The 18,491-nt window shown below is 39.7% G+C and overlaps 1 protein-coding gene across 17 annotated transcripts in view; it reads right to left on the reverse strand.

The window, feature by feature from the left end:
- The window catches only part of TLE4 (TLE family member 4, transcriptional corepressor), a 141,768-nt gene that overhangs the window by 102,147 nt on the left and 21,130 nt on the right, over positions 1-18,491 (reverse strand). For 12 of the 17 annotated variants that reach the window (XM_036433714.2, XM_036433709.2, XM_036433708.2 and 9 more), the window contains exon 5: positions 3,851-3,913. The exons of the other annotated variants lie outside the window; for them this stretch is intronic. In XM_036433714.2, coding sequence (XP_036289607.1) covers positions 3,851-3,913 — 63 coding nt within the window. The remainder of the gene's footprint in view (positions 1-3,850; positions 3,914-18,491) is intronic. 17 annotated transcript variants of the gene reach the window in all.

Raw genomic sequence — 18,491 nt, forward strand, 5'->3', positions numbered from 1 at the left:
CTACCTAATGCCTCACTGAGATTTTCAGCTAGTGTCAGCCACAGGTTTGTTTTAATTCACACTTTTCCTTTGCCAGAAGGACATTAGAGAGAAAATAACAAATTCATAATTTCCCAAAAAACAATGACTACAAAGAGGAGAGAGGGCTGACTCCAGGTCCTCTAACAAGGAAATCTAGCACTTCACCCTGCTGTAGCTAGTACTGATGCTAGTAAACATCAGGAGGTGCTTACTGTGTGCTAAATTTCATGTACTTAATCCAAGTAATCCCCAAAGTGACTGTGTGTTCCATGCTATTATTAACCTCATCACACAGATGAGGAAACTGAGGCTTAGAGAGGCTAAAGGTCACCCAGCTTAACTCGGTTACAGAAAGCCACTCAATTTGTAATAGGCCAAGAATTGACTCAGATCTGATTGCCATCATCCTGGCATTTCTTTCTATGGAATTGCCAACTGGGAGCTGATTATTTTTAGTTCCTTCCCTGCAAATAAGGCCCAAAATGGGGTAGAGAAGAGCTTCACTACTACACATTGAGGTTTGCCTTTTAGAGAAGAAACTTGAGGGCAGCTGACTATAGATTAGTCTTTACTCGTTCCTAAAAGCCAAAAGAAAGGGGTAGGAAAAAACAGCTTTAGATGGGTAAAGACACACAAGCTTTCATCATGATAGTAGGAGTCCTATAAAATTCTAAGAACTATAATTGACAGTTACTTTAATGACAAGAGTTGGCAATATCTTTGTTTAATGCCTGGACTTTGGAAGCAGTTATATGTGAGTAAACAAGCACATCATTCAAATATATGTTGACTATAATTTTAAAATTTTTCAAAATATTTTAGTGAAATGGGATAGAAAAATAACTTTCTCTGTATTATATACATACACTTTAAGAACTTTTTTGTTTTGTTAATCTTCATCTAAGGATATTTTTTTCCATTGATTTTCAGAGAGTAGAAGGGAGGAAGTGAGGGAGAAGTGGGGTGAGAGTGAGAGATAAACATTGATGTGAGAGAGAGACATCACACACTGACTGGTTGCCTCCCTCACACAACTCAGTTACATGCCCTTGACTGGGAATGTGCTCTTGACCTTTTTGTCCGAAGGCTGTCACTCTAACCACTGTATCACACTGGCCAGGATCCTTCAATATTTTTTATCTACACTTATACAACTTATTTCTAAAATAAGGTCTTGCAGTTGAAACTAAATTTAATAATTTCATCCAATACTCTGTGTGTGTGTTTTTTAATTTCAGAAAATGTGGTACACTAGACACAAGCACTAAGCAAGTACATTAATAATCTCATGGGAGCTAACTTAAAAATAGATGTTACTTAAATGTATATAAATTTGCCTCTTGTTCCTATCAAATTCCAAAAAAAAATCTCTCCAACCATTGTTCTGTACCTCATGTACTAGTCCTTCAGAGGTGTTTTGTTTTTTCTTTCTTTTCTCTAAATACAATCATTTAATTTTAAAATAAAAACATTTTAAAATAAATTCTAATACCGCAGCTGCCGTTTTGGCAGTGAGACTGTCACACAGAGAGCTGGTGTTAAAAGATCAGATTAAGAGCCTTCAGTCCTGGCACCAGTGAGGCTCGCAGCCATGCAAGAGTGATTTTCCATGCCTCTGAAGAGACAGGAAATAGAATTCATCTTCCTCTAATAACCTGCCTCCTCGCCTCCCTCCACATTACCGTCCATCTGGCCTCAGGGTAAAGGCAAGGAGTCTGATGCTCACAGAATGCCCAAAAGGGGAAAGAAGGTGGGCAATGTTCACACACAAAACATCAGAGAGGAATGGATTGGTCAGGAACAAACGTGTCTGTGGCCCACACATTAGAAGATATAAACACACCTTAAGAAACTGAAAAAAGATGAGCAATTAATCCAAAGTAAGCAGAAGAAAGATATACTCAGAATTAGGATTTAGAAAACCATGACATAGATCATTCATGAATCAAGGATTTCAACCAAGAAATGTCAAAAGTAGCAGGGAAGTAAACAGTAAGTGATGAAATTGTGATGCCTACTCTCACACCTAAAGCAGAAAAGGAGCTGCCAGTATCGCCCCCGTGGCTTTCCTCTACAGGGTACAACTTCTAGCCAATTAATTCCAGTGCAGTCTTGCTCAGCAACTACCATTACACATTTTGCTCCTACTGGGCCTGCTTACACAAACAACATAACTCACGTGGGAAAACAACCTACTGGTAAATCAGCTCCACCAACACCCTCAAGACCTCCTTCCACTTCTAAATATAACACCACAGATCCTGCAGTAATGCCATGGGAAGAAACTGTCTAGTGATTATATAGAGGTCTGGGCCTGCAGAGTTCCAATACCACCCAGGGATAACTCAAACTTCTGCCTTGGGTTATGTCACCTCAGTCTGGTTACAGCTCTGTGGGTTACACATTCTTCCTATTCTCCATAAAGCAGAGCTGCTTCAAATCAGAAGAAACGCACACTGGTCTGGAGTGGGCAAAGGGTACCCATGCTTCCTAAAGGAATGCCTACAGGCCCCTTGACTCTCCTTCACCACCCCATCTAGTTACAAGCAAATCCTGAGTGGAAATACATAAATGGAGAGACAATGGGTGGAGGTTCTGGGGTAACAGCTAAAGGAAGAGAAAGACAATACACCCTTTATTGTTTGTGATCCAGAAAAACATTTGAATTCAGGATTTTAACTTGCATGCAGGGTTTGTGAATATGAGCACCAGAAAGGGATATATACCCAATGAAAGGTAGCCATGGTTACTCAAGTCTAACACAGTTCAGACCAAATAAGAAGTCACAGAGAATCCACATCTCTGTAACATACATGCATATCGCAAATACCCTCTGCACACTAACATCATCAGATTGTGCCCACTGGTAGGCAAGCGACAAAACACTCTCCTGCAAAGCAGGGACAGACACACTTAAAAGAACTGAAGGGTAGGAGGAAAGTTTCCCGTGCTTTCTATTCCACAACACATGGCTCTGTGGCTGCAAGACATGCAGGTATTTCATTAGCTAGCTTTTTCTCACAGCTGATCTGCCCTGAGCAGTAATACAGAATCAAAAAAGCATCCCTTTCCAGCATGCTCACCTAAATTTCCAACTACCCAAAGCAAACAAGCAAATAAAACAAAAAGGAAAAAAAAAAAAAAAAAGCCAATGGAAGCCACCGTGCACTAGAAATGCACCTCCTCATTCCAGCATGTGTGGATCTGTGGACAGTGTGCACGCCAACAGGTGGTGAGCAAGAGAGAGCGAGAGCGCTGCATGCCCCCTGGCCTTGGCAATGCATGAGGACCATGGCGTTCAGAGCAGTGAGTCCACTGAGCCCATCTTGCATCTTTTCTCAAATGCACAGGCAATACAAAGATTCATGAGGTAACAATAGTTACCTTTTAAGAACATCTAGACAAAAGTTACATTAGTTTGTGTTTACTACATAAAGTACTTTATATTTGATACCTCTTCTGACAACTCATTGCCCAATGACACAAACATAGAACAAGCTTTTGTCTTCTGGGCAATTTTTTAAACTACCTTATTAGATGTCACTAAGACAGTCAGTCATAATTATTAGTAACACTAAATTGTCCAATGACAGAAAATATTTTAACAACTAAATTTTTTCCTTCGCATATTAGAAATATTCTATTGTATAAACACAACTATTTTCCACTGAATGTAAATAATTTGTAGAAGCTGGAATGTAACACTGTACCTTAGAAATGTGCAATACAAACACCAAGAGCAAGGGCAAAGAGTCAGTCCCATAATCCCCTTCTGCAAAACCACTAAAACGGCACCTTCTAGCCCAGTGCCTGAAACCAACTGCCTTACCTCTTGGGACAGGAAAGGAATGACTTGTGCACAGATAGCATTCAGCCTCTTGACAATCTCTGCCTGTAAAAAAAGGAAAGGAAAGCAATGAAGAGGTCAGCGGTTACAAATTCCCAAAATATTAACAGGATGATATTAAAACACACTTTATATTCTGGCTAGTATGTTTCATAAGAAAGGAAAACGCTCATCAGCTAGCCCACTAAAGGACGACAGTGACAACATTGCCACATTAATAGCACAATTTATTAACCAGAATTCATCTTTAAAAGTCAATCTTCAAGAATCAGGACAACATAAAAAGAAATTTAATTTTCATAACTGGAAATCAGTTTTCAAAAGCTTCAACAGGACCCTTATTCAATCTGATGTGGGTTTTCATAAAAAACCCAAGTTTTTAGAGTTTAGATAAGTATGCATTCTTCTCTGTATCTCAACTTCCCTCAATTAGTACTCCTAAGATTTTATAATTAAGTCTCCAACCTCCCCGCAAAAATAACACCCAACGCAACTCCCAAAAATTGATTAATTCATATCCTTAGCAATAAATTGTTGAAAAATGGCATGTTTTCTTTAACCATAAAAATTCCCAAGGGTATTAATCAAGATTTTCTGTGTGAAGAGGTGTAGAACATGCTAAAAATCTTTCTATACATGCAATTTGTGTGTATATGGAAACTAACCTTGGGAACTAAACCACTGCACTATTTATCTGTAAGAATCCCAATAGTGTCAGATAACAGATTTTTCTCTAATAGTTTTTCTAAGTATACACATTTTACAAAAATAGGATGCTACAGTAAGTTTGAAGGAGGGAGAAAAGGAAGGAAGGTCACTACTATGTTTTATTTTTTTAAATATTTTATTGATTTTTTACAGAGAGGAAGGGAGAGGGATAGAGGGTTAGAAACATCAATGAGAGGGAGAAATCAATCAGCAGTCTTCTGCATACTCCCCACTGGGTATGTGCCCACAACCAAGGTACATGCCCTTGACCAGAATTGAACCTGGTACCCTTGAGTCTGCAAGTTGATATTCTATCCACTGAGCCAAACTGGTTAGGGGACCACTATTGTTTCCTTTAAAAGGCTACTCAAAGCTTCACCAATGTTCATCTTAATTTGTATAATATTATCAGAGTAGAAGCCCAGTGCAGGAAATTCTTGCAGGAGTTTGGGGGAGGCCTTCAGCCTGGTCTGCACCCTCTTGCAAACCGAGGACCCCTTGGGGGGATGTCTGACTGCCGGTTTAGGCCCAATCTGGCAGTTGGACATCCCTCTTGCAACCCGGGACCACTGGCTCCTAACTGCTCACCTGCCTGCCTGATAGCCCCTAACTACTCTGCCTGACTGCCTCATTGCCCCTAATCACTTGCCTGCCTTCCTCATCACCCCTAACTGCTCTGCCTGCCTCCTTGATTACCTCTAATACTTGCCTGCTTGCCTGATTGCCCCTAACGGCCTCTGCCCCAGCCCCTACCACTAAGGCTTCATACAGATATCTGGAATGACATCCAGAAGGTCATTCAGCTGCCAGTCTAATTAGCATAAGCTTTTATTATTATAGATGGCTCCTTATAGACTTTGGCATGTGACAGGTAAACACATTTTATATACATAAATAAAATAATATATTTTTTACTGATGAGGTGGGCAAAAGGAGAGGAGTACTGAAAGGCAGATGACATAAAACAATTATTATTTTTAAAACATCCTATATAATAAAGAGCTAATATGCAAAAGGTCATCACGCTCTCACATTGTCATATCCTAATGGCTCAGACACTTAACACTGAGAAGAATGGGACTAGCCAGGCACAAATGAGCTTGCAAGAGAGGAATGGGAAATATCCAGGCTGCAGTCCTAGGCGCCTGCAGCTGCAGCCCTAGCAAAGCAATCTGTCTACGGTCCCCTGCAGCTGGGGCCGGCCTGGGTGAAGCCAGCCAGAGGGAGGGAAGCCCGGGGTCCTGGGTGCCTGTGACTAGCCAGAGGAGGGAATCCTGGGTCCCGGGCACAGGGCGAGGCAGAGGCGGTTAGGGCTGATCAACCCAGCAGGGGAGCAGTTAGGGGCAATCAGGCAGGCAGGCAGGCAAGCAGGCAAGCAGTTAGGAGCCAGTGGTTAGGAGCCAGCGGTTAGGAGCCAGTGGTCCCGGATTGGGAGAGGCAGTGGGGACATTCCCTGAAGGGTCCCTAATTGGAGAGGGTACAGGCCTCCTGGCTGAGGGACCCCCCCTTCCCCTGCATGAATTTCATGCACCTGGCCTCTAGTTCTTAAAATAAATTCCATCTGGGTCGGTTCCTCATTTTTTAAAAGAACAAAATGCTCTTTTTTTTTTTTTACTAAGTCATTACCAGAACGATAGTGACATGTCATGTGCATTCTAGGTTTCCTTCTCTCATCAGCAACCATTGACTTGACAGCAAAGCATCTTTTAAATGCCAGCACCTTACAAACTTTGCTAGCCAGGAGAAAACACAAATTCACCAAGTTTCAAACCTAAAATTTCCATTCCATTTCTGCATTCCTAACAGGATGGACAAAAACCTAGCACTAACAAGAGCAGCAGTGAATAAGGACCCAACTGTGCTGACCTGATTTAATTTATGGCACTGGCCCCATGGAGCATTTAGCTATCCTTTAAGAATGTTTAAACCACCATGAAAAGCTGCAATGGGAATCACCAAACCACTCTCCACCTGGATGAACATACCACAGTGGTTATGGGGTGAAATTCCAGTGTGAGCTGAGAAAAGAGAGTAGCATTCACCAGACTGAAAGCAGTGTCTCAAAGGCATTTGGTTGTTAAGCTTTCTGCATCAAGAGGTGGAGAGAGAGAGAATAAAAGATAATGAGACACTTTGGGGCAGACCAAACTGATGATTCTAATGCTTAGAACCATCTGCCAAGCATATTTTCCTCATTATGTTGTTTACATAAATAAAATAGTCCCTTGCTAGGAGGGTTGAAAAATGTGTGGGCACATAAGAAAACGGAGTTCTTTAGTTTGCCTATAGGCAATAAAAACTACTCTAAGGAAACTTAGCTGACAAAACAAAGACTAAGAGGTATTTATTTGGCTTCTTTAACTTTGGACCTAGGCTATTTCAAGTCTCAACAGCTATGAATAAGAGTCGGTGTTTTCTTTAAAAATGTAAAAAAGTCGCTTTATCGGTTCATACATGTGAACACACACATTTAACAGAAAAGGCAGAGGGGGTGATCTTCCAAACGTTTTCTATAAGGCCCCCTTTTGTTTAAAAGACTTCTTAATTTCTTTACGTTGTCATGCCAATGGATTTTCATGGTCAGGCTAATTGGCAGCAGGAGGGTAGGGTGTGTGTGTGATTTCATAAAATTAAGCCGGTCATTCTTCACTTTGAAAGCTAAAGTTGCCTCGGAAACACTTCTGCTTCCATGGTCATCTAATTTTGCTTCTTTTGTCCCATAGGATCCAGCTTTAGGGAGGCATCATTTATTTACAGGCCCTTCCACTGGGCTTCAGTGATCAACCAATAATACTGTGGACACACACTTCTAATGGCCTATGTTTTGAAACTGAGTCTAATCTAATGGCGTGAGGGCCAAACTCCTTTTCCAGCACAGCCATTAAGGGATGTAGGTTATTGCTGTTGTCACCATTGATATTTGTCATTGTAATGTAATTAGGGCCCTAAAATGATGCATTACAGCCCGTGGCATAGCTTCTATTAAAATCTTTTCTTCTGCTCACTGAACTGCGACCTGCTTTCTGATGAATAACAGACAGGCAGCTTTAGGGTAAGGAGCAGATTCATCAAAGAAGTATTTTCAGCTTTGGGTAAAGAGAGGGGGAAAATAGGCAACCTAGGAGAAAAGCATTAGGGGAGAAAAAGCCACAATACACACATTTGAATTTCATCTGACCACTTGAAATTCTGATTGCATCTGATGAATCTTGCTTAAACAATATATTCCATCTTCGAATCACATGGTTAATCAGGGTTCTAATCTGCTATCCATCAGCCTGTGCCAGCACTGTAGCTTCCAATCAAATTTATAGGTGATGTGGCTCATGCATCCCTGAGCAAGTATGTTCACAGATAGCCCATTTAAACAGACAAAGATTCTGAAATACTGCTGTTAGGGTTACTGGATGTTATCATGGTATTCGATGCTTTATGGATGCTGCTAACTATTGTCTTCAGTTGCCCAAGACATACCAAAATAGCATTAACGGCCCCAATAAAAGAACAATTGTTCAATTGTCAATATATAACAAAAAGATTGTTTTTACATCCATAGTTTGTCAAATACATTATTTTTGACACTTCTATTAGGTCTTCCTCTAATCATCTAAATATTCATTAAAAAAATAAGTTACATATATTTTCCCACCCTCAACTCACTATCATTCTATTTCTTCTATAATTTCCCACCTTTAACCCACCTCTCCAATAAAGAGGCAATAAAATTGATAACCATCTCTAATTTTTAAAAAAAACTGTTTGAGCTATATATTTTAGAAAAAAGTTAGCTTTAAAAAAGGCATGCTATGAAAATCCTTTACTTATACACTTCATACCTGGCACATGAATGCTGACAAGCTAACTCCAAGTGGTGATGGCCAGTGGACTAGCAGCATAACCAGTCAGTAACGAAAAAGAAAACTACTGAGAAGAACCTTTTATCCCTTTTATCTTCACACTCCAAATCAAGAATCATTGAAAATTATTAACTACCTTGCAACATGAAAAAGCAATGCCATGCATTGAAAAGAATGCCACGATTTAATCACTAGATTACAAAGCAACAAATACTAAGACACACAGCATCAAAAACATATTTTCTTTATCATATGTAACAAATTACATTAGTCATTTAAGACAAAAAAAAAAAAAACTGGCTAAGCCTATGCTTAAATTAAATTGCAACCTCTCAAATAGTTCTAATACAATAAATCTAAATTTTATTTAGATTATTTCCACCTACATAATATCCTTTAAAAAAATAAATTTTATTTTAAGCACATAATAAACTTGAGAGAAAGTACAGATGACTTTATTTTAGTAACCAAAGAGATATATCAAAATCAATCGTTTTAAAATGTTTCTTACAATTTTTTGCCTCTCAATGAAATAGGAAAAACACTATTACACATTTTTGAAATAAAACAGAATAACAAAACATTAGAAAACCATTTTAGCAGCCAACCAGAAAAAAAACAAAAAAGAACAAAAAATGTCTAAACAATTATAGTTTCAGAAAACATTCCTTATAACAGCTTAATGTTTTCTACAGCAGTTTCTTTGCCAAAATTTTTCCCAAAGATGAATCTATTTATTTTATTATGTGCTTATCAAGAACATAACACCCACTATGTATAAACACTTTTTTTTTTTTTAAGTGAAGAATAATTCCTTCTTATTCTGTCTGAAATCTGTTTTGGAATAAGTACAAATAAATCTTGCAACTCTCTCCTTCACCCTCCCTTTACCACTAACAGAACCAAGACTATAATTTTAATTCAATCAGAAAATTATATCCATTTGTTCATCAACCTAGTCCAAATTTTCTGAGAAACAGTACAACTTTTGGAACTGATCTTGCATGTCTCTGGATTAAAAAAAAAAAAAAAAATCAGAGATCTAATGAGAAATTTTTCCCAACTTAATAAAACTCCATACTAAATATAATGAATATATTCAAGTAGTACTATTGCTCTACACTGACAACTCAGATTTTATCTTATCCAAATTCAACTTTACAAAAGATCTAAGAACATATAATGGATAACACAAATTTTATGGGGTTTTGTTTGTTTGTTTCGTTTTATTTTAAAGCCCAACTGGAATAAGGCTTAGAGATTTAGATCAAAAGTACTGTCATCATAATTCAAGTGATTACTTTATATTACTAACTATAGGCCCAATCCAGGAAGTTCGTGCAAGAGTAGGCCTTCCTTCCCCCAGTTGTCAGCACCGGCTTCTCTCTGGCAGCCGGGACCCGGGCTTCCCTCACAGCCCCAGCTTTGTCCAGAAGGACATCCAGTCTAATTAGCATAGTATGGTTTTATTATTATAGATAAAGCAATAAAATGAAGTAATAACATATTAACAATCAATTCAATAGGATAACTATCAGTTCCCTAAAGGACTGATTCAAACTACCAACACTTTTTTTTTTTTTTTTTTTTTTTTTTACCAAGACTATTTCTCCTTAGTACCAAGAAGAACGTGGTACTAAGGAGCACTCATTTAGAATTGAAAGTGTCTATGTTCAACCATTTTTTTTTCCCCTAACCCCAAAAGTTTAACTAAAGCAACATGTTTTGTGTTTTGAACTCATATATATATGCAATTTTCCTATGCGCTGCGTGTACACAGTTCAGCTAACTGCACACACTGAAGTGCTCCATTTGTTTGTCCTAAGAAGACATATGAGTGCTACAGTAGGAATATGCAGGACAATATCTTTCCCAGAGAATTATCACAGTACACCTGCATTTCGTGAAACTATTCCCATCTGTTGTCAAAGGTGAAGAAGTATTTTACTAAAGCATTTTGTTAGAAAAAAAGGACCCCTATTTCTCACCCCTGAAATCCCAGGTATTTGACTATTATTTTACCTACATCTTCTGGGCTCTTGTTACTGTGGTTAAATACTGTTTCAAATGTTAAGAGTGATATAATATCAAGCCTGAGAATGATTGATGATCATTGTGCCTGATATCTAGTTACTCCTAAAAGGTCAAATCATTTCAGTTCTCAAGTCTAAATAACACTGTAACCAATGTAATCACTGTTATACTCAGCTCTACCACAGAGGTAGGACAGGGGAAATGGAAAAAAAGATGGGAGAGAAAAGTGGGATGTCAGGAGTAGGGAGAGAAAATGTTTTTCTCTGATGAGCTTAACTTCAGCCTTCAGGGAACAAGGTAGGGTTGGTCACAGCCCCTGATCATTCTGTATGTACTAAAACACCCAAACCCAAGTTGTGCAAATGCTCATTTACTCAGTACTCCTGGGCCAGCAAGCACTACCAGCTACGTTTTGATGTCTCTTCTCTCCCTCCATCTCAGAATCTCTCTCTCTCTCTCTTTCTCTCTCTCTGAATCTGAATCTGAATCTCCTTCTCTCTCTCTTTTCCCCCTACTATTTCCTATTGACAAAAATGTATAGGAGCCTTCGAATGCTGATGTACGATTAAGCATTATGATAATTAACCATAGTGGAGAGGACAAATATTCCTGTGCCCATCAAGATCATTCACTGTGTTTTTCCCCCCACATGATGTATGTGATTAAAATGTATATGATAAAATACCTTAAAGACGAAGGAACTTTGAATACTGGAATAAAACCAAAAAGAAAAACGCTAACTTTTTATCAAGTTCTCATCAAGGATAGCTATCACCAGGAAAATAAGACACCTCATAAATGCTGAGAAATATGCTGTATTCCTCACCCACAGGCGAAGCTAAAGACTTTGTCTCTTTTTTTTTTTTTAATCTCCATTTCTCAACAAAACTTCATCAATATCCAAACCCCCTCAACACTCCCTTTCCTCTTGTCCTTTCAATTCTAGCTTCTATTGCCCTTCCTCCTCCCAAGTATAAATAATTTCAACTCTCGGAAGCCATCTCTGCCAAGTTACCCTTCCATTCCTTTGGATTGTGTTTGTGCCTTGATAAGTAGCCAGCTTTTATTAAAACAAAAGTGTTGCTCTTTTGCTCTTTACACTTGCCAAATAATATAATTACCAACCAGGTCCAGGCACAGTAACAAGTGACTCCGCAGATAGAGCACAAAGAAGAGGGAGAAGCAAAGATCTGACCCCAGCATCAAAAAAGACAGGTGTGGACAAAGCATGGCAAGGATGACGGAGGGTCCTGCCTTTCCCTGATCTTTCCAGCGCTAGTCCCTACTTATCATATAAGTCTTAGTCCACAGGACACCTCTTCAGACATCCTTTCTCACCCCTCCTCTATAACTCTTCCCATTTATCCCACTCACTCTGCCTATTAGTCTTTTCTTCACAGCATTTATAATCATCTGAAATTAGCTAACATGTTTTTGTTTTCATGAACTATAGTAGTACTTCTACAACTTAAATGTACACACTAATCACATGTGAATCTTGTTCAAATCCAGCCTGGAGTGGGACCCAAGAGTCTATACTTCTGACAACCCTAAGGTGATACTATGCTGTACGGTCCACAGGCCACATCCCGAGAAGCAAGGTTCCAAAGAATTGTCTGGTATATAGAAGACTCTCAAAAACACTGGTTGAATGAACAGAAGTAACTGCAGCTCAGGTTAGGTTGCAATCTCCTAAAATCTTTGCAAGCATGCTAAAATTGGGAAAGTTAGAGCAAGACCTGCTTTCGAGTCTGATTTGGTTTGTTAACCTTCCTAACACATACCTTTTCTGGCATTTAGGATGCCAAGAAACTCAAAAATAATAAGTGATCATAGTGGACCCCCAAAGGAAATACAAATTCACTTGAGACAATTCCTCACTGATAAGTAAATGATTAAAGTTCCATTCTGAAACCTTTGCAGGACATGTTTTAAAAGACTATTTTAGAAATGCAATAAAGGAGATGCCACTTAACCTCCCTCCTGAGATAACTCACACCAGACTGCCATCACCTGATTCACTAAAATTACGATAACCATTAAGATGGCACAGTGGATGGGCACCTTGTGTGCTGAGTCACAATAATCTCCACAATTATATCTCCAGAGTGAACCACAGGGATGATTCCAACAGCCCAAAAAGGCACCAACATCCCTGATGTCACAGGAAATAAAAGTGGTTCTGGATACACTCAGCACCTGGACAGTCAGAAACAGGTGTAGGGAGCCAGGGACACAGCTGTAGCATGAGGACTTCTAGAGAGAGCATGCCATAGGAATTCCTTCCAAACGAAGTCCAGGAATGCTGCAGCTCCACAGGAATGGGATTCCAAGTATGGATTCAGGTACCCTATCCATTGGCCCTGACAAACCTGTTTAAATACTCTCACTGCAGAGAATTCTAATAATTAGAAGTTTTTACGTAGAGCCTACTAATTCCTTGCCTGCTTTTATTTTTTGTCATTGATACTAGATATCCTACACAAAAGCCCACTATTGCTCACTGATTCCTCACCTGATCTCTTATAATTTCTCACCTAGGTATGACGCCTGGAACTCTGGTTAAAAATTTTAAAAAGAAAAAATAACTCCCATACCATAGACCAAGAATTCTCTCTAAACAGTAAAGTAATATTATTTAGTATTCTCTCTACAATCATGCTAAAACATATCTATCTATTTTTCCATGTTTTCTTCTTTTTTAATACTTTAGTAGGCAGGTTGAGAAAATTATAGGTATAGAAAACTACTGTCATCTATATTTGATCCTGTATTCCTAGTTACTTTTAAAATGATTTTCAAGCTTTTAATTAAATTGTGCAGGCAGTTTAAAATATTTAAACACATGTACATTAGTAAAAGCCAAAAACATGACGGTATTGCTTTCTGTGCATTCAAATATTAAGCCCATACTATCTATCAGGCCTATTACAGGGGATGAATGGAGACACAGGGTGAACAAGGCAAATAAGTTCCTGCTGTCATGGAGCTCACATCATAGAGTAGGAGAGAGAAGCAAACATATGAGTATGTAAAGAAGAATTTCAGATGCTGAAAAACGCTGAGAGAAGCCTAGGGCAGATGGCGGCATAGTTTAGATACAATCAAGGAAAGACAAATAAAGAGACTGAAAAGCTGAGATGTGGCTGGGTACAGCATGGCCCAAAGCAGGTTCTATACTAAGTTTAACAGATGTCATTAACAGGTATCATATACATAAGAGCTCTCTGATCAGATTACCTACAGAAGTTAAACAAGTTTCTTTCTTGTTGAACATCTCAGAGCCTCTTACTTGATAATGTTATAAATCTCTAGAAATAAGCACATAAAATGCAGTCCTAATCAAACTTCTTTGACTATAAAATCCTTTCTTCTCAACACTCTTAGAGATTTTATTTTGTGGGCAACACTGAGTCAGTCAATGGTGTCCAGTCCTGGCTTTACACTAGCATTACAAGTGTGTCTTTCATAAACACCAACACCCAGGCCTCACCCCAGACCAATGAACACACACTCTCAGAGGGTAGAACCTACCCACCAGTATTTTATATTAAAACTCCTGGGGTGATTCTAATGTACAGGAAGAATTGAAAACGATTAAGCCAGAGCACAGGATGCGTGCAATAAAAAACCAAGTAGAAAATAAGGACAGAAAGAGTTCACTAGGGTCAGACTGTGGAAGGTCTTGAATGCCACACTAAAGAGCTTGAACTTTATTTGGAAGGCAGCAAGGACCTATCAAGGACAATTCCTAGGAAAGCTGTGATAAATACCAGACAGGAGATTAAGACACTCCAGTGCATTTCTGCCCTGTACCCCCCTTTCTTGCCACTGATTGTATTTAAATGGCTGTGGAAGGACAGAAAAGATTTAAAACCACAAAACATACCACAAGAGGAAAGATGGAGGATGAAAGATAATTTCAGAATAGAAACATTACGAATTCCCATAACACCAACAGACTTAGGAAATTCAACAAGATGCTTTCAGATATCAGCTCATTCATTCACTCTTACCCTAAACTAGCAGCTATGGTAGAAACAGTAATGAAAGCCCAATTGATCTGGGCCTTGAAGTGTTTATAATCTAGTGAACCAGAAGAACAAATGGAAATAAGCACAGTAACAGACTCCATTTGGTATTGAGGTGGTACACAGAGAAGCCCTAGAAATGCAAGTGTGAGGCTGGCAGAAACTCCTCTGGCAGAAGTCATTACAGTGGCTTGGGGAGAGAGCAGCATGTAATTCATATCAATTCTGGTTTTCAACAGTTGTCTAAAATACTGTAGGCCAGTATAACAGTCTGAGAAAAAGAATAGGTGAACAAGAAAGATTTATAGAGCTCATAATCTAGCAAATGAGATAGAAGTTTAAGTAAAATGTAGAGTAGTTTTAAATGCTTAACAAGGTACTGTTTCCCTGAATAACTGATGGTGAAGTGAGTCTACTAGACAAAGATCAGGGAAACGGGGAAAACATTCCAAAAAGTGAAGACATTCAAATTGGACAAATGGGACCAAGTGAAAGGGATCAGGCAGCACAGAATGAGGCTGGAAAAGCAGATCAAGCAGAGCCCTGTGTACCAGTATTATCTCCACCAAGATTAGACCAGATAGGAGATGAGAGCATTACTAATGGTCAGAGTCATTTTAATTATGTCTAAGGGTGCCAGTCATCATCATTGTTGCCATCATCACCATTATCCTAAAATTCATGGAAAGCTCCTTAAACTCAGAACAATTTAAAGAGCATTACTTCTGTCCCATTTTACAGATCAAGCCAAGGAAGTGTCAACTCACTCACCATGACCAGACAGCTGGAGAGAAGTAAACAAATGGAGAAGTAACTGGGAGTAGATTCCAAGAAACCAGATGATGGCCTGTGTGCAGCAACGGAGTGAAAGGGAAAGGCAATCCTCACTTGCCTCTGGATATCTGGCTTGAGAAATTGGGTAGATGCTGCTGGCATTTCCTGAGATAGAGATCACTGGACCAAGAGCAGGCTTGTGCAGGAGAATATCTTTTTAGGACATGCTGAGTTTAAGTACCCATCAATTCTCAGTTGCATATAATGATCTCAGAAGAGACATTCAGGCTACCGAAAAAAATTGCTGAGCCATCTACTTAGCAGCATGGACAAGGTCTCCTATGTAGCGGGTAAAAGGAGCAGAGAAGAGCACAGAGGCATGTTGAAGATGTTGGCTGGATTTCCAGGAGTAGAGGGGCCCCAAAGAATAATCCAACATAAATAGGTAGAGAAGTATACCCTGACCTCCTTCAGCCCCCAAAAAGGAGCAGAGAGCAAAGGCTGCAGATGCAGTGATTAGCCGGAGGCCAGCACAGCAATTTAGGCATAATAATAAGAGTCTGGTGGAACGACGGTGAGGGCAAGGAAAGGAGACATGCTGCACAGGGAGATCAGCAACAATGAAAGTAAGAAGTCCATGATTCCAATGTGTAAAGCCTGGGTTGGGGCTACCAGGCATTAAAATAGGAAGTCACAGGCTGGTTTCAAGGTTTGCTTTTGGGAACAGTAATAGAAAGGCAAGGGAAAAATCCAGACTCAAGTAATAAAACAATTTGGTGAGCACATCAGATATTGTAAATGATACAACTGTGGAGTCAATTCCCACGTTGACCCTAGTACTAATCCGGCTAAACCATAACTCTAAGCAAACCCCTGTGTGGTTTGGGACTCCATTTCCACAACCATAAAATGGGAAGAATAATAGCTGTCCCATGTCTGGTTGGCAGAAATATTTATGAGGGTACACTTATTAATAAAATCCCTTAAAGTAAGTAGTTCTTAGAACTCAGCATGTTCTAAGACAGAACTGAGATTAGATAGTGCTACAAATTGAGTAGCTGTATTGTTAGGTATCGATTAAAACTTAGGGCTCTTCCTGTCTCTCAATTAAAAAGACATCCCTGGGGTGGGGGAGCAAACTCACTGGCACAGTAACAGAGGACAGTAGGACAGTACTTCCAGACTGATTGGAAAGAGAAGTGAAGTCACAGTCCCAGAAAATTTGCTATTTCTCCACTTTCTTGAACTGTGACCCAAAAAAGACATTCTCAGTATTTGTATTTCACTACTGGCAAAGAATCTCTCTTCCCCTTTTCTTGGCAAACAGATACTTGCCCTGGTTGCAGTAAATTTTATAAATAGTAATAAAAAGTAAAGAATATAAGGCGGGGGAAAGGGGAGTGGGGGAGAAGAGAGGTGGAGGGGAAGTCAGGCTGAATTTCAAAGCTTGCAATTTAAAACTACATAAAAACAGTTGTGTGAGACTTGTATAAATACTAGAGGCCTGGTGCATAAAATTCATGCGGGGGGGGGGCGGGGGGGGGGGCTGTCCCTCAGCCTAGCCTGCACCCTCTCCAATCTGGGGACCTTTGAGGGATGATCCTGGTAGGATCGATCCTAAATGGGCAGTCGGACATCCCTCTCAAAATCCATGACTGCTGGTTCCCAACTGCTCACCTGCCTGCCTTCCTGACTGCCCCTAACCACTTCTGCCTGCCAGCCTGATCATCCCCTAACCAGTCCCCTGCTAGCCTGATTGATGCCTAAATGCTCCTCTGCCAGCCTGATTGGCCCTAACTGCCCTCCCCTGCAGGCCTGGTCACCCCTTACTGCCCTCCTCTGCAGGCCTGGTCCCCCCCATCTGCTCTCCCCTGCAGGCCTGGACCCCCCCAAGTGCTCTCCCCTTCAGACCTGGGTCCCCACCAACTACCCTTCCCTGCAGACCCAGTCACCCCCAACTTCCTTCCTCTGCCGGCCTAGTCACCCTTAACTGCCCTCCCCTGCAGGCTTGATCACCCCCAACTGCCCTCCCCTGCTGGCCATCTTGTGGTAGACATCTTGTGTCCTTTGTGCTTCTACCACAAAATAAACTGCAAAACTGGAGTTTTGCTTGCTCTTTAAATTATATTTAATATATTTTCTGGGGGCAGCCATCTTTGTGTTGGAGTGATGGTCTATTTGCATATTATTTTATTACTATATAGGATGTGTTTTCCATCAAGTAGATGGTAAAATAAAAACAAAAATTCTGTTTAAGGCAAGCTATTTAAAATTTAGAAGTACTAAAAGAACTTAAATGAGTTTTGCATTAACCAAAGCAAATTGTACTATCTCTTACAGCTTCCTACTTGCAGAATCTGTGTAAACGGCCTTGACTGCACATGTCCCCACCACCTTGAACTGAATCATAACTTTAACCTAACTTGTCCTTAAACTTACCTTTTAATTTTGGGTTACATTTCCCTTTATTTTACTAACTTTGACTTCAGTCTATTGCCAACTTATAAAAACAACTCTAATAAACCTTTTGGTTGAGTAAATACTCTATTGCAGTGCTACTGGAAGTAGTCAATCCCCAAATTGTTATCCATTGACAAGAAGATAATGCGCTTGTACTGGAATTAAATAACTATTGTTTTATTCAGCTAAGTGGATTTTTTAATTCTTTTTAGTTTCTTAATAAAGACATTCTTGATGAAGTAGTTTATTGACATATAGACTGGCACAAGCTCCTTATCATATCGCCCCCCTTTAAAAAATAGTTCATAGCCGAAACTAGTTTGGCTCAGTGGATAGAGCGTCAGCCTGCAGACTGAAAGGTCCCGGGTTCAATTCCAGTCAAGGGCATGTACCTTGGTTGCGGGCACATTCCCAGTAGGAGGTGTGCAAGAGGCAGCTGATCCATAATTTTCTCCCATCGATGTTTCTAACTCTCTATCCCTTTCTCTCCCTCTGTAAAAAATCAATAAAATATATATTTTTTAAAAATAGTTCACAGACCTGCAGCAGTCCACACACCTCACTGAGTAGCACTGCTCTAGAGCAACATTTCTAAATCATAAACTGCCTGGGACTTCAGAACAGGTGATAGGGATATCCCTTCAGGGCAAGAAACTCTCCAACACAACCCTAATAAATAGTGCAGTACATGATCCCCGCACTGGTTTATGCAGAAAAGGGAAGTGTTCAGAGTTGTACTTAACTACTTAAGGGTAGATG

Source organism: Pipistrellus kuhlii, unplaced genomic scaffold (genome assembly GCF_014108245.1).
Source record: "Pipistrellus kuhlii isolate mPipKuh1 unplaced genomic scaffold, mPipKuh1.p scaffold_m20_p_12, whole genome shotgun sequence".
Taxonomy (NCBI): domain Eukaryota; kingdom Metazoa; phylum Chordata; class Mammalia; order Chiroptera; family Vespertilionidae; genus Pipistrellus; species Pipistrellus kuhlii.